This window comes from Colobus angolensis, unplaced genomic scaffold (assembly GCF_000951035.1).
Source record: "Colobus angolensis palliatus isolate OR3802 unplaced genomic scaffold, Cang.pa_1.0 Scaffold344, whole genome shotgun sequence".
NCBI lineage: Eukaryota > Metazoa > Chordata > Mammalia > Primates > Cercopithecidae > Colobus > Colobus angolensis.
Window position 1 is genome coordinate 707,194 of NW_012116755.1, and position 13,437 is coordinate 720,630.

The 13,437-nt window shown below is 36.6% G+C and overlaps 1 protein-coding gene across 1 annotated transcript in view; it reads left to right on the forward strand.

Moving 5' to 3' along the window:
* TOPAZ1 (testis and ovary specific PAZ domain containing 1) overlaps positions 1-13,412 on the forward strand; it is a 92,244-nt gene extending 78,832 nt beyond the window's left edge. Inside the window, exons 17-20 of the mRNA XM_011952609.1 lie at positions 2,144-2,308; positions 4,220-4,423; positions 9,664-9,847; positions 13,193-13,412. Of these exons, the coding sequence (XP_011807999.1) occupies positions 2,144-2,308; positions 4,220-4,423; positions 9,664-9,847; positions 13,193-13,412 (773 nt within the window). The remainder of the gene's footprint in view (positions 1-2,143; positions 2,309-4,219; positions 4,424-9,663; positions 9,848-13,192) is intronic.
* Positions 13,413-13,437: the final 25 nt, after the last annotated feature.

The following is a 13,437-nucleotide window of genomic DNA, read 5'->3' on the forward strand; positions in this document are numbered from 1 at the left end:
TATATATATTTTTTTTTTTTCTTTTGTTAATACTTCCTGAAGCCTTTGTGGCACAGAAACCACACACTGATTGGCTGACAAAAGTGGAAAGAGGAGAGGCAACTGGAAACCTTTGGGGAGCAGTTCCCCTCCATGCCCAGGTCTGTTCTCCCCAGCACAGGTCGGCCCACAACCTGGATGTGCCAGCAGGGACCATCACCCTACACATGTTGGGATACAGCTTGACGCCTTCCCCCACAGCCAGGTGGCTCAGTCCTGCAAAGGAACCAAGGCAAGCAGGGAAGAACCCTGCTGCCTGATCCCGTGCTGCCCCTCACAGACTGTCGGTTGATTGGTAGCACTGAACAGGTTAAAAAAAAAAGAAAAAGAAAACACAGAAAAACCCAAAAACCTAGACAGGGAGATGATGTGGGGAGAGAGCATGCTAGGTCAGATTTTTTTGTATACCTAAACAGTTTGATAAAATTTTTAAATGAATCTCCTAAAATACCATATATACTTTCCAAAAAATGTGACCATTATCCTCCCTTAAATATAAAGACTAAGTATTAAATAAAGGAAAACGATGCAATTTTTATAAGAAAAGGTTTACATAGTTTACTTTTTGTACATGGGATATATCTAACAGATAAAAAATAATTGAACTTATTCAAAGTAAAATTCAATTTATAAGGAATGGTGAACTAACAGTTTTACTTTTAATGGGAATTGTGTTTAACAGATGATCATACAGTCTTTGAAGATATTAAGTTCATTTACATTTCTCTCTATATTAAAATTTCAGCAAATGTAGGAGCAAATTAATGAAAGTGTCTAAGTGAGTTAATATTCTTAAAACACTTAGAACATTCCTAACACATAGTATAACTCTGTTAGGTCAATCAATCAAGTGGACTCTAGTAATTGAAAAGCTCCTTTTTAAAGCTTTATACTACTGAAAGCTTTCTTTTGTCATGATGTATTTGAATTATCAACTTTTTCTTCAATACTTTTTACATTCACTATGCTGGGAAAGCCACAAAATAAAAAGATTACTTCTACATTTAGTCCAATTGAAAAAGAGCACCAAAATGTGATTTGAATGTTATATAGGGTAATGTTTCACTATGTGTACAATGATTGAGTAAATTAGGTAAATGATAAAATATTGACATTTCTAACATCTTAGTACCTCAGTGTTCTGTACTACAGTCTCCCATTGTTTTTCTCAATGTGAAAATCAGGGCAGAAATTAAGGAACTTCAGCATTATAGGTCATATTCTCTTTTTTTAAAGAGGGTCTGAGATCTGTTCGTTTGAGGGTCCTAGGATGGGTGTGATGGGTACATGGGAGTTAATTTTATTGCTATGCTTTTATAACGTATATTAGATATTCTTCTATATACAACAATGATTTCATAATATAAATTGTTTTTAAAATAGAAATTGTTAAGAAAAGCTATTCACTGGCCGAGCGAGGTGGCTCACACCTGTAATCCCAGCATTTTGGGAGGCCAAGGCAGGCGGATCACAAGGTCAGGAGATTGAGAGCATCCTGGCTAACACAGTGAAACCCAGACTCTACTAAACATACAAAAAATTAGCCGGGTGTGGTGGCATGTGCCTGTAGTCCCAGCTACTCAGGAGGCTGAGGCAGGAGAATCGCTTGAACCTGAGAGGCAGAGGTTGCAGTGAGCCAAGATTGAGCCACTGCACTCCAGCCTGGGCAACAGAATGAGACTCCATCTCAAAAAAAAAAAAGAAAAGAAAAACTGTTCCCCAGTAATACCAAAAACTAAATTATTTATTGTGAAATTGTTACATTTGTCCACACGAATAATATTTTATGTTATAGCAAATATTTGTGATAATCTGAACTTTTTTGTATAAAAAATAAACATTACCTTTAAAATTGGTAATTGACTAGTACACTTAGATGAAGAATTAATTAAAAATAAGTTTAACAAAGTGGCCATTCGCTTGCATCTTCTTCAGATGATGATCATCACTATTATATACGTTATTTCTAATAAATTTGAGCCATGGTTATCTTCTTTAAGTTTTGCCTATTTCTCCAAAAAATATTTTGAAATATTACTTGTGATTATACTGTTAAGTGTCATTTTCATGGTATAAACTACTCATATTTTTTTCTTTTTGGAAGAGTCAGAATGGATAATCGATACGCCTCTATGGCCTTGTGATAGACTGGATGTGCTTAATCGACATAATTTGCTCTGTACAATTGCACATGAAACCTTAGCCAAGAGCCTTTATAGACAGACATTTGAAGTTTTGCAGAATCTACCAGGTTTTCAAAATTCCCAAGGTATGTTTTTTAAAAGTCTATCTTAATTATGTCTTGCCCATCTGGTGTTTAACTGTTAATAAGAAACAGTTATCCACCTGTTTTGATTGAGTTTTATATTCCAGCGTATTTTTTAATGAAGTAGTTTTTTGTAAAATGTGTTCTTTGCAAATTGAGTATGCGTTCCTGATGGTTTAAAAAAATCTGAGATGCTTATCTTTGGGTTGTTTGTCAGCAGCTCCTAAGACAAGCATTTTTATCATTCCCTTTTCCCTACTTCTGTCATCAGCAGACAATATATTTAAATGCCCCGAGCAAGCTTTTTCTCTTATCACTGAATAAATACAGAACTTAGTTTACATTACCTAGGAACACAGGTAAACTTGAAAGAAATGGAGGAAATGAAACAGATGCCAAGTTCAAAGAAACACCAATGTGGGCAGTGATAGTTAGTACTCTTGAATGTTGGGTGTCCATGAGCAAAAGCTTTGGGTCAAGAATGAGCTATGTGATAGGTTCAGAAGATGTTGAAAACGTTAACTTGAGAGCCTCCCCTCAGTACTTTCATCGTATTATCTATAAATTTTCATTTTCCCACTTAATTCCACTGTGCTCCTATATTGTAATTAGTGTTCTTATCTGTTTCTCCTTATATAAAGTGATGATATATAAGGAGAAACAATCAAGATGGTACTATTTTCTTTACCTTGGTATTCCTGGCCCAATGACTGCTATCTAGCAATCTTTTAATATACAATTAGTTGGTAATGAAATAAAGTAGTAATAGGGAGATTAGACAGATAGTTGTGCGAGATTTTGGAAGACCCTAAATGTCAGACTAAAGGGGTTTTATTCTCTGTGTATAAAAAAGGGTCACTAGAATTTTGGGTCTAGGGAGTGATATAATGAAGTTGGTGTTTCGGGAAAGTTCTTCTGGCAGTAGTGTTTAGGAAAAGACTAAAAGTAGAGAGATTAATTTGCTGATAAGGCCTGGATAACTAAAAGAATCTAAAGCAGTAAAGAACTACAGTCTAGCTCACAGACCCAACTGACTGAATATAAGGAATAAAAGAGAAGTCTCTAAGATGACTTCTTTTTCTTCTAAGAATGACTGAAGGAATAGAAAACCCATTAAAGGATTGTTTTAAATTTGGCAGTAAATATTTATTAGGAGATTATTTATTTTTAGTCGAGGGATATATAAGGCTAAGGTCTGAACTGTAGATATAATATGAACAGAATTGAGAAATTATTCAAGACACTGCAGATACACAGTCACACGTGGGGATCAAATACAGAGGTCTTAAGGCATCTTCTGAAATTTTTGTCAATCTTCTTTTTATCTTCTCTGTTGCAAAGGAAGTTAATGGTTTTTCTTTTGTCAAATGCTTTTTCATTTCTTACTTAGAGAATATGTAAGATAGGCTGGGCACCGTGGCCCATGCCCGTAATCCCAGCACTTTGGGAGGCCAAGGCAGGCAGTTCACTTGAGCCCAGGAATTTGAGATCAGACGATATGGGTGCATTCAGGGTGGTATGGCTGTAGATGAGCCCAGGAATATGAAACTAGTCTGGGCAACATGGTGAAACCCCATCTCTGCAAAAAATGTAAAAATTAGCCAGGCCTGGTGGACGTGTAGTCCAAGCTACTCAGGAGGCTGAGGCGGGAGGATGACTTGAGCCCAGGAGGTGAAGGTTGCAGTGAGCCAAGATCGTGCCACTGCACTCCAGCCTGGCCGACAGAGTGAGACCTGTCTCGAAAAAGGAGAAGAAAAATAAAGAGAATATATAACATGATTGCATTTTAGTGACTGTGACTCCTATAATGGGTAAGAAAGGGTCAAGGGGAGGAGAAATAAAAAGGAGTATGAGATGGAGGTTTGAGACACTAAGATAAATCAATTTTATTATGTCATTTTTTTTTCATTCCAGAAACTGTGGAAGTCTCACAATATAGCCTTCTTTTTAATAAGCTTCTAGGTTCCTGTATAGAAAGCAATACTCTTGGTATGTCATCCTCTGTGGCGGAATTCATGATTTCAAAGAGCATCCCTATTGATTTTTCCTTTCTTAGAAGATTAATTACTTCTTTAGGAAGGAGTCATTTATGGCTCAAAGCCAGAGCCCACTACAAAAGTAAGTTACATTTAAAATGTTTTAATATATTGGTTTATAATTTGATTCTCTAACCTAGAATTTATAATATTTAAGATTAGATATTTATATGTATTAAAAGAGCAGTAATACATATTCATATGTAGTGATCTCAACAGATCTGTGCTCTCTTTTGAAGCCTATTGTTTCTCTTCTGTTTGCAATTGCTTTCCTTATTTCCAGTCTTTCCAATTTCCAATCTTTATTTCTTGCACAGTAGCTTGTCCGCTAGAGGGCGAGCAAAGGGAACAAATAACAGGATAGAACCAGTTTGGCATATCTTATAAATAATACAGGCATAAAACAATTGGGTAGAATGAAGTTTAAAGAATATTCATGTTTTTATTTATCTCTGCTGTATCCCTAATTGTTATAACTAAGAATATTCAATAGCAGGTCACATCAGAAACACAAAGGCTGTCATAACAATGCAACATGGTATATGTTTTTCACATGGCTTTTAGTAATAGAACTTTGTTAATCTACTTACAGCTGTTGTTCTCTAACAAATAAGCCTGGAAAATTAGTGCTTTCTCTAGTCCAAGCCACCTCGCAGGTATTTTAGTTAGAAAATAATTCCATGTAGGTTCTAGATCTAGAAAAGAATTGTTTTTTCTGCCTTCATGCAGTAATTTGTCTTCAACTACCATTTCTACCACTGTCATGTATATAACAAATATTTGAGTACCTACTCTGTGTCACCCTGTACCAGATGTGTCAAATATCCTAGCCACTACTACCTGAGCTGGAAGTGTTTTTCAGGTGGCCAGCTGTGATCAGTGTAGCAGGTGGTAACTTTTTTCCCCCAACAAAATGGGAAAGAAAATATTAGGGTACATTACAGGTAGTAAGGTTAATTATTTGATAAAATTTTCATTTCAGTTGCATGTATGCACATATGTATACTGGGTCATTATATAAAATGTGTTTCTTGTAGGTTATAATCAAAAAAAGTTTTGAAAGCTGTGTTTTCTTAAAAAGGGTGATCAGAAATTTAGAGGAAAGATAGAATTGTTTGTTCATAACACCTAATTTCAATTGTGTAGTTATGTTTCAACTCTTTATACTATTTACCTTCAGACTTCTAGAAACCATACACATGCACATATAGGTGTGTGTATGTGATTTTAGTTTCTAGAATTGAAGTTAATGGGAATAATTTATTTTTCATGTAACTGCAACTTGGGGGAGATGCCATCAGAAGGTGTTTATACGCCACAGGAACAAGTATAAGTTCAGATATTTAAATGAGATTTTTATAAATATTTCTACTTTTTAGTTGGAAATAAAATTTTATATTAAAGCATCTAAACTTTATCACTTTAAAAAATTTTAACAACTTTACAGAAGTATAATTCAAATGCCATACAATTCACCCATTTAAAGTATACAAGTCAATGGTTTTGCCGTATCTGAGAGTTGTGTAACCATCACCATAATCAACTTTAGAATATTTTATTCACACCAGAAAGAAACCTCATGTCCATTAGCAGTCACGCCTCATTCCCGCAAATCTATTCAGCCCTAGTAAGAATTACTTGTAGTGATTTTTTTTAGCAGTGCGGTTTTATTTGTTTTTTGTTTTGTTTGTTTGTTTGTTTTTGTGAGACAGAGTCTTGCTTTGTCGCCCAGGCTGGAGTGCAGTGGCCTGATCTCGGCTCACTGCAAGCTCGGCCGCCCGGGTTCACGCCGTTCTCCCACCTCAGCCTTCCGAGTAGCTGGGACTACAGGCGCCCACCACCATACCCGGCTAATTTTTTGTACTTTTGGTAGCGAAGGGATTTAACTGTGTTCACCAGGATGGTCTCAATCTCCTGACCTCATGATCCGCCTGCTTCGGCCACCCAAAGTGCTGGGATTACAGGCGTGAGCCACCGTGCCCAGCCTAGCAGTGTGTTAAAGCAATTAATGCCTGTGTACAGTACAGTATCTTTGTTATTGGAACTTTTCCTTTTATCTAATCACACGTGTTCCTTATTTCATATGCAGTGTAACTTCTGAGACTTATGCAGGTGAGGTTACGGGGTAAAGAGTCGTTTTGGTTTTTAAAGAATGTAACTGAATTATAAAACCATGAATAAAAATGAGTCATTTACAGCCAAATGAGTAATTTATAGACACTGATCAGTCTTCAAAACATCTCATTTTCTAACAACGTTGACATTAAATTATATTGGAACTCCTTTTGGATTTATCTTCAGACATAGCTTAACATTGCAAGAAGAGCCTTTCAGTGGTGTATAACCGTGTCTAGTAGTACTTCATTTGGGACTTAAGGCTGACTTTCTTCAAGGCACTGTTAAGAGTTAGTGCCAGTGCCTTTGTTTTGACTTTATTAAAACTTTTTTTGTTTTAATATTTTTATGACTTTATGGAGATAATTTCACATATCATGAAATTAATTCACTTAAAGTATATAATACATTCACTTTTGGTATAGTCACAGAGTCATGCAGTCATCACCACCGTTTAAATTTAGAACATCTTTAACACCTTCAGAAAAATAAATCTTGTACACATTAACATTTATTCTTCATTCCCTGGTTGTCTCTTCTCTGTCTCCATGAATTTGTCCGTTCTAGACAGATCACATAAATGGAATCATTCAATACATGAGTTTTAGTGACTTTTTTTTTTTTTTTTGAAGACAGAGTCTCACTCTGTCACCTAGGCTGGAGTGCAGTGGCGCAATCTTGGCTCACTGCAACCTCTGCCTCCCAGGTTCAAGTGATTCTCCTGCCTCAGCCTCCTGAGTAGCTAGGATTACAGTTGTGTGCCACCATGCCCAGCTAATTTTGTATTTTTAGTAGAGATGGGGTTTCACCATGTTAGCCAGGTTGGTCTTGAACTCCCAGCCTCAGGTGATCCACCCATGTCAGCCTCCCAAAGTGCTGGGATTACACATGTGAGCCACCATGCCCAGCCATGACTGGCTTCTTAGCCTAGTGTTTTCAAATTTTAATGTTGTAGCATGTATCAATACTTTATTCCTTTTTATTGCTAAACAACATTCTATAGAATGGAATTTGTTTATTCATTGGTTGATGGACATTTGAGTCGTTTTCACTTTTTGGCTATTGTGAATAGTGCTACTTTGAATATTCACATAAGTATTTATGTGTATATATGCATTCATTTATCTTGGGAGAATTGCTGACTCATACAGTAAATCTATATTTAGCTTTTTGCCGAACTGCCAAACTGTTTCCTGAAGAAGCACCATTTTATATTTATATTCCCACCGGCCATGTATGGGATTTCCTAGACATTTCTTTATATCTTCACCAACACTTGTTACTGTGTTTTTTATTTTAGCTTTCCTCCTAGTGGGTGTTAAGTAATATGTCATTACAGTTTTGGTTTTCATATCCCTAATAACTAATGATGTTGAGGACCTTTTCATACAGTTATTGGTCATTCATATATTTTCTTTTGAGAATGTCTATTAAATCCTTTGCCCTCTTTTTTTTGTAAGAGTGTATTCATACATACATACACATGTACATATGCATTTATATACACTCTGGATACAAATCCCTTGTCAGATATATGAATTACAAATATTTTGTCCATCCTGTGAGTTGTCTGTTACTTTCTTGATGGCTTTGCCTTGCTTTCATGCCAGACTAATCAGGAGGAGATTGTCTAGGGACAACAGAGTTGCCTTCCTCATGTTCCTGATTTGTTCTGCCTTGTCCTAAAAATACTGCTTTTCTGTCAGATCTGAGAAGTCAGGAGAGATATGTTATTAGTGTGTCTTTCCATTACTTCCCCCTCCCCCCAAATCAAATGTGAGTATTTTTCTTCTCACATTTCATTTTGAGTGAAAAAAATCATATTAGTAGATTTCTAGTTAATCTAGTTAATTTGTTATTTTCTATTTTTTAATTCTGGTAAGAAAAGTTAAATAAGAATGCATGTAAATTATACCTACCAAAAACTAGTGAAGTTAATGAGTTAACAGTTTGTTGCTCCTGGCAGTGATCTAGGGAGGTGGGAATAGCTAGTGATTAGGAATCCAAAATCTGGAACCAGAAAGTGGGCACCCCAAGGACGGTTAGAGAGCCTGAATGCTTACCAAAAGCCCCTCGTCTATGACATGGGAATAATAGCACCTAATTTCAAAGGTAGCACATTGTCAGATTAAAATGAGGTAAAACCCATGTGTTTATTAGCACATGTACCTGGCACATAGCAGGTCTTCAAAGATTAGCCATTACCCACATTAGAAAGATTTCTTGAAGAAACTTGTTCTAACAAAACAAAACATTTTTAGCAAAATTTACATACAGATTTAAATTGGTTTCAGTAAAATATAATAATATAAAATTGCCTATATATAATTTGGATGTTCTAGAAGTTTTAAAGGTATTTCCCTATATATCACTCCTAATAAGCACCTAAACAATTTAAAGGTTAAATCTCTTCTCTTGAAAAGTGAAGTTTTAAAAACATGAAATGGTGAGTGTGGCTACAACACACAGATCACCTACAGGATGGAAATGTATTTTATGCCTAGTGCTTAGCACAATGCCAGACATTTAGTAGCAACAGTAAATATTGCATAAACTCTAATGGTACTATAAATAACTGTGCTCAAAAATAGTTATTCTGAAATTATCTTGTGTTTACTATGGCTTGAAATAAATGTCGTCTGCCGTAATAAGGCTCAAAAGTCATTTTTCAGAGGTTTTTTTTTTTTTTTAATGTTTCTCACTTTTTTTTTTTTTTTTTTGAGATGGAGTCTCACACTGTCACCCAGGCTGGAGTGCAGTGGCACAATCTCGGCGCACTGCAACCTCCACCTCCCAGGTTCAAGTGATTCTCCTGACTCAGCCTCCCCAGTTGCTGGGACTACAGGCACCCACCACCACACCTGACTAATTTTTGTATTTTAGTAGGGATGGGGTTTCACCAAGTTGGCCAGGCTGGTCTCGAACTACTGACCTCAAGAGATCCACCTGCCTCAGCCTCCCAGAATGCTGGGATTACCGGCATGAATCACCACGCCCAGCCCTTCTCGCTTTTTATTTAATGTCTCAAAAACACTTTACAAAGAATAATGTGAAATATACTAGGATAAGCTATCATGTAATTTGTTAATCTAATTCTAATGTGAAGGTGTATTCTGTGTGAGTAATTATCACTTATAGGTATTTCAGAAATCTAGGTTTTTACCTATTGGGTTTTAGTAAAGTTTGACCTATTATTTGATTTTTCAGGTGCTCTTTCCTTGGGTTGCTACCCACCACTGGAAGGAAATTTATACCGAAAACTTCTTCTAATTCCATCTTATTTATCTGAGATTGAAATGCTCTTAGCTATTGAAATCTTCATGGTATCTAATGCTAGTAGTATTCAGAGTCCTGGAACTTCTACACAGATACTGCAGATAGTTTTGAAAAGGTTGGTTGACATAACTTTAACTGCATTCTGAATGTAGATCTTGGCTCCCTACTCCCACCCTAGGATGTAAATGTTTTATGTGTTTTTATATATACATATATATTTATGTATATATTTATATGTGTACTTTGTGTGTATATTGCAAACTCTGGTGTCATTTAAATTGAGAAAGGATTAGACCTGTTTGAGGCTTAAAACCAAACAAGTTAGTAGCATTCAGTAAACATTTTAGCAACTTCAAAGATATAGTTAAATATTCAAAGAGATGGATCCTCTTTAGGTACCAGCCTTTCTTGTGTTTAGAGATCAGTACCTATAAAAATCTCTAGTCAACTCAAAAGATAAAAGGACTAGGGTCTAAAAGGGAAATACGTGATCATTTATTAGGTTCAGCCAAGAATACCATTGAAAATAAAGCCATCAGCCTAGTTTCTATATTTTACAATGCTATATATGCATAAATATTATAAAGTAGATACTGTCCCAGAGTGACACCCTTTCATGTAATTTTGTTTGGAATCCTAGAATTTAGGCATACAGTACATGGTGTGCCTAAATGGTAGTAGGCCATATGATTTCTCGTCAGCCTTATCCAGGAAACTTGGAATATAACGATCTCTTGGGAATCCTGTTTTAGAGCTTCTTGACAAGAATTTTGCTTTAGTTTACAGGTGTGACAAACCAGATCCTCTGGTTGAATATTACATTAGTTATCTATTGCTGTGGAATAAATTATCCCTGGACCTAATGGCTTAAAACAGCAAATAGTATCTTAGTATCTGTGGGTCAGAAATTTCAGAGAGGTTTAGCTGGATTGTCCTGGCTCAGGGATTTTCATGTGACTCAGAGTTTCTCCACATAGTTGGAGTCAGGGTGTTGTCAGAAACTTTAGTCACCTACATGATAGCTTACTGGAGCTAGAGGATCGTTTTCCTTGATGACTCACTCAAATACCTGTTGGGTGGAAGCCTCAGTTTACCACATGGGCCTCTCCATAGGTTGGTTAAGTGTCTTCATGACATGACTGACAGCTAATTTCTCCCAGAATAAGTGATCCAAGAAAGAAAAAGCAAGGAGGAAACTGCAGGGTCTTTTGTGACCTATATCAAGCAAGAACTGTAAAGAGTCTGAGATTTTACCCTATTTGCAAGCTATAAGCTAACCTGCCACAGTTTCATAGATGGTAGCATAAGAGACAAGACTCCTGTGTTGGAGACAGAGGAATTTATTATTTGTGGTACGGCAAACAGCATGATTATCTACATATTTGCATCATTTCCTCTTGCTCCTAAGTCCCATAGATGGGCCCACATGGATACCTACATATGCCATGAGTTCTGTAACAGGAGAGGAGTGCCCAGCTTAGGAAACCCAAATCTTTTATGAGTAATAAGCATGCCTGCCCTTTGCTTTGCAGGGAGGTACTATCTCCATCATCTAAGACTGTGAGCAAACCTGCCCTTTGCTCCAGAAGGAAAAACTATCTTTATCTTTCAAGGTTGTTCACTATATAATCCTGGTAATTTAGAACAAAGGGTAGGCAGTGACTCTTGCAAAACTTCACAGACTCAAGAGACCCATGGAGAGTTGTCATCCAACATCCTAGTATCCAAAGTTACATACTGTCACTTCTGCTCTCCTTTGTTGTAGGTGAGTCTTTTGGTCCAGCCCACACTTAAGGGGAGGAGAATTAGGAAGTAAATTATTTTAGTTCCACCTTCAAAAAAACCCACTAAAAGTCACCTTTTTTCTTATAGTTCTTTTTTTTTTTTTTTTCAGAGTGCTTCCTTATTTACCACTGTGCAGTATGGTGGATAAGGCATCTAGGCTCCCCATCATCCTAATGAGGTCATGGTTTTCTCATAGCTTTCTATTCCCCACACACATGCAACTTCTTTATTTATTTCTTGAATTTGAAAGGTATTTGTAACCATAGTGCATAACTAGTGGCATACCTAAATCTTTGATTTTGTCCAAGCCCATATATTTTCTCTATTGTCATTATCATGCTAAGCCCTGCCTTGTTACATTTACCTCTCTCTATGAGAGAGAATTGCATTCGTCTTTAGACTTATTTAAACTGCACATGGTTGGCATGTGCACCACCTACCAGATTCCCGGGCACCTCTTTCTAAGCTAGAATGTACTAAAAGGCACCTGACCAGTCTTTCCTCTCTGTGACCGCTGGTTCCTGTTTCAAGTGCAAGTCCTCACTCTTGTCACTCTGGACCACACTGTGATGTTAATGCAGATAGGCTCCTACTCAGAACTTGCTGCTGGGCCCTGTAGATACCAAGAGTAGGAAGCAGTGAACACAAAGAAAAAAGTGATGCTTTATGTAACAGGCCACATCTCTATTTTAAATAGTTCCCATTCCCTACCCCAGAGGAAAAACTGACATAAGGTGGAAATTTTATGCAAGTCAATGCAGTGACAATTGATTGCAGATGGAGCTGGTAGAAAAATTATTAGAAAAATTAATTCTAGCACTTAAGGAAGCACCCTAAATCAGGATTGAAGAAAATAACCAGAAATATAATAAAGCCCCTATAGCTATACAATTTGTTACCAAACGTTAGCTACATATTAAGTATTTCCTTATAACTAAAAATAGTCAATATCAAAGTAAAACTAACATGTGAACGTTAATTCTAAACTGGATTACATTTAGTATTGTATGCATTCTCATGAAAAGATACAGGTAATTAGCTGTGTTCTAGATCAGTATTTTTCAAACTGGGTTGCAGACTATTTGTGTGGTGAAATCAATTTAGGGTGTTACAACTAGCATTATTTTTAAAATCGGGGTTTTTGTCATCAGGGTAAGTCTTGTTTTGTGAAATTTACTTTTTATGTATGAAGGTATATACTGGGCCATAATATGTCTTTTTGTGGACAGAGTCTTGCCCTATCACTCAGGCTAGAGGGCAGTAGTGCAATCATAGCTCACTGCAACCTCAACTTCCTGGGCTCAAGCCATCCTCCCACCTCAGCCTCCTGAGCAATTGGGACTACAGGTGCACGTCATCATACCCAGCTAGTTTTTAAATTTTTTGTAGAGACGAAGGTCTCACTGTGTTGCTCAGGCTGATCTTGAGCTCCTGGCCTCAAGTGATCCCCTCAACCTGAGCCTCCAAATCACTCAGATTATACCACTACGCCTGACCAAAATGCCTTTCTTACTGTGGGTCATGATCAAAAAAGTTTGAAAGCCACTTTTAGAAGAATATGGTGAAAAGACGATCGTAGCTTAGTACCAGTAAATGTAAATGACTATCTTTTGAAGAAACTATATAGCTTATCTTTTTTAAGAGTTTCTGACTTTATGAGGTGTTCATTTTATAGGTGTGAAGACAACCAGTCTCGGAGCAATGATGATTATCAAGCTGCAGTAGAAAGGTTAATTATGGCTGCTCGTATATCAGATCCAAAGCTTTTCGTTAAACATATGACTGTCAATGTTAATAAGGAACAGGTTTATAGTTTGGAACATTGTTCTGCCCTGAAATGGTTAAAAGAGAATATGAAGTGGGCTGGAAAAGTTTGGCTTTTCAGTAACCATTAGTTAATAAAGTCTGCTTTTTTTTTTT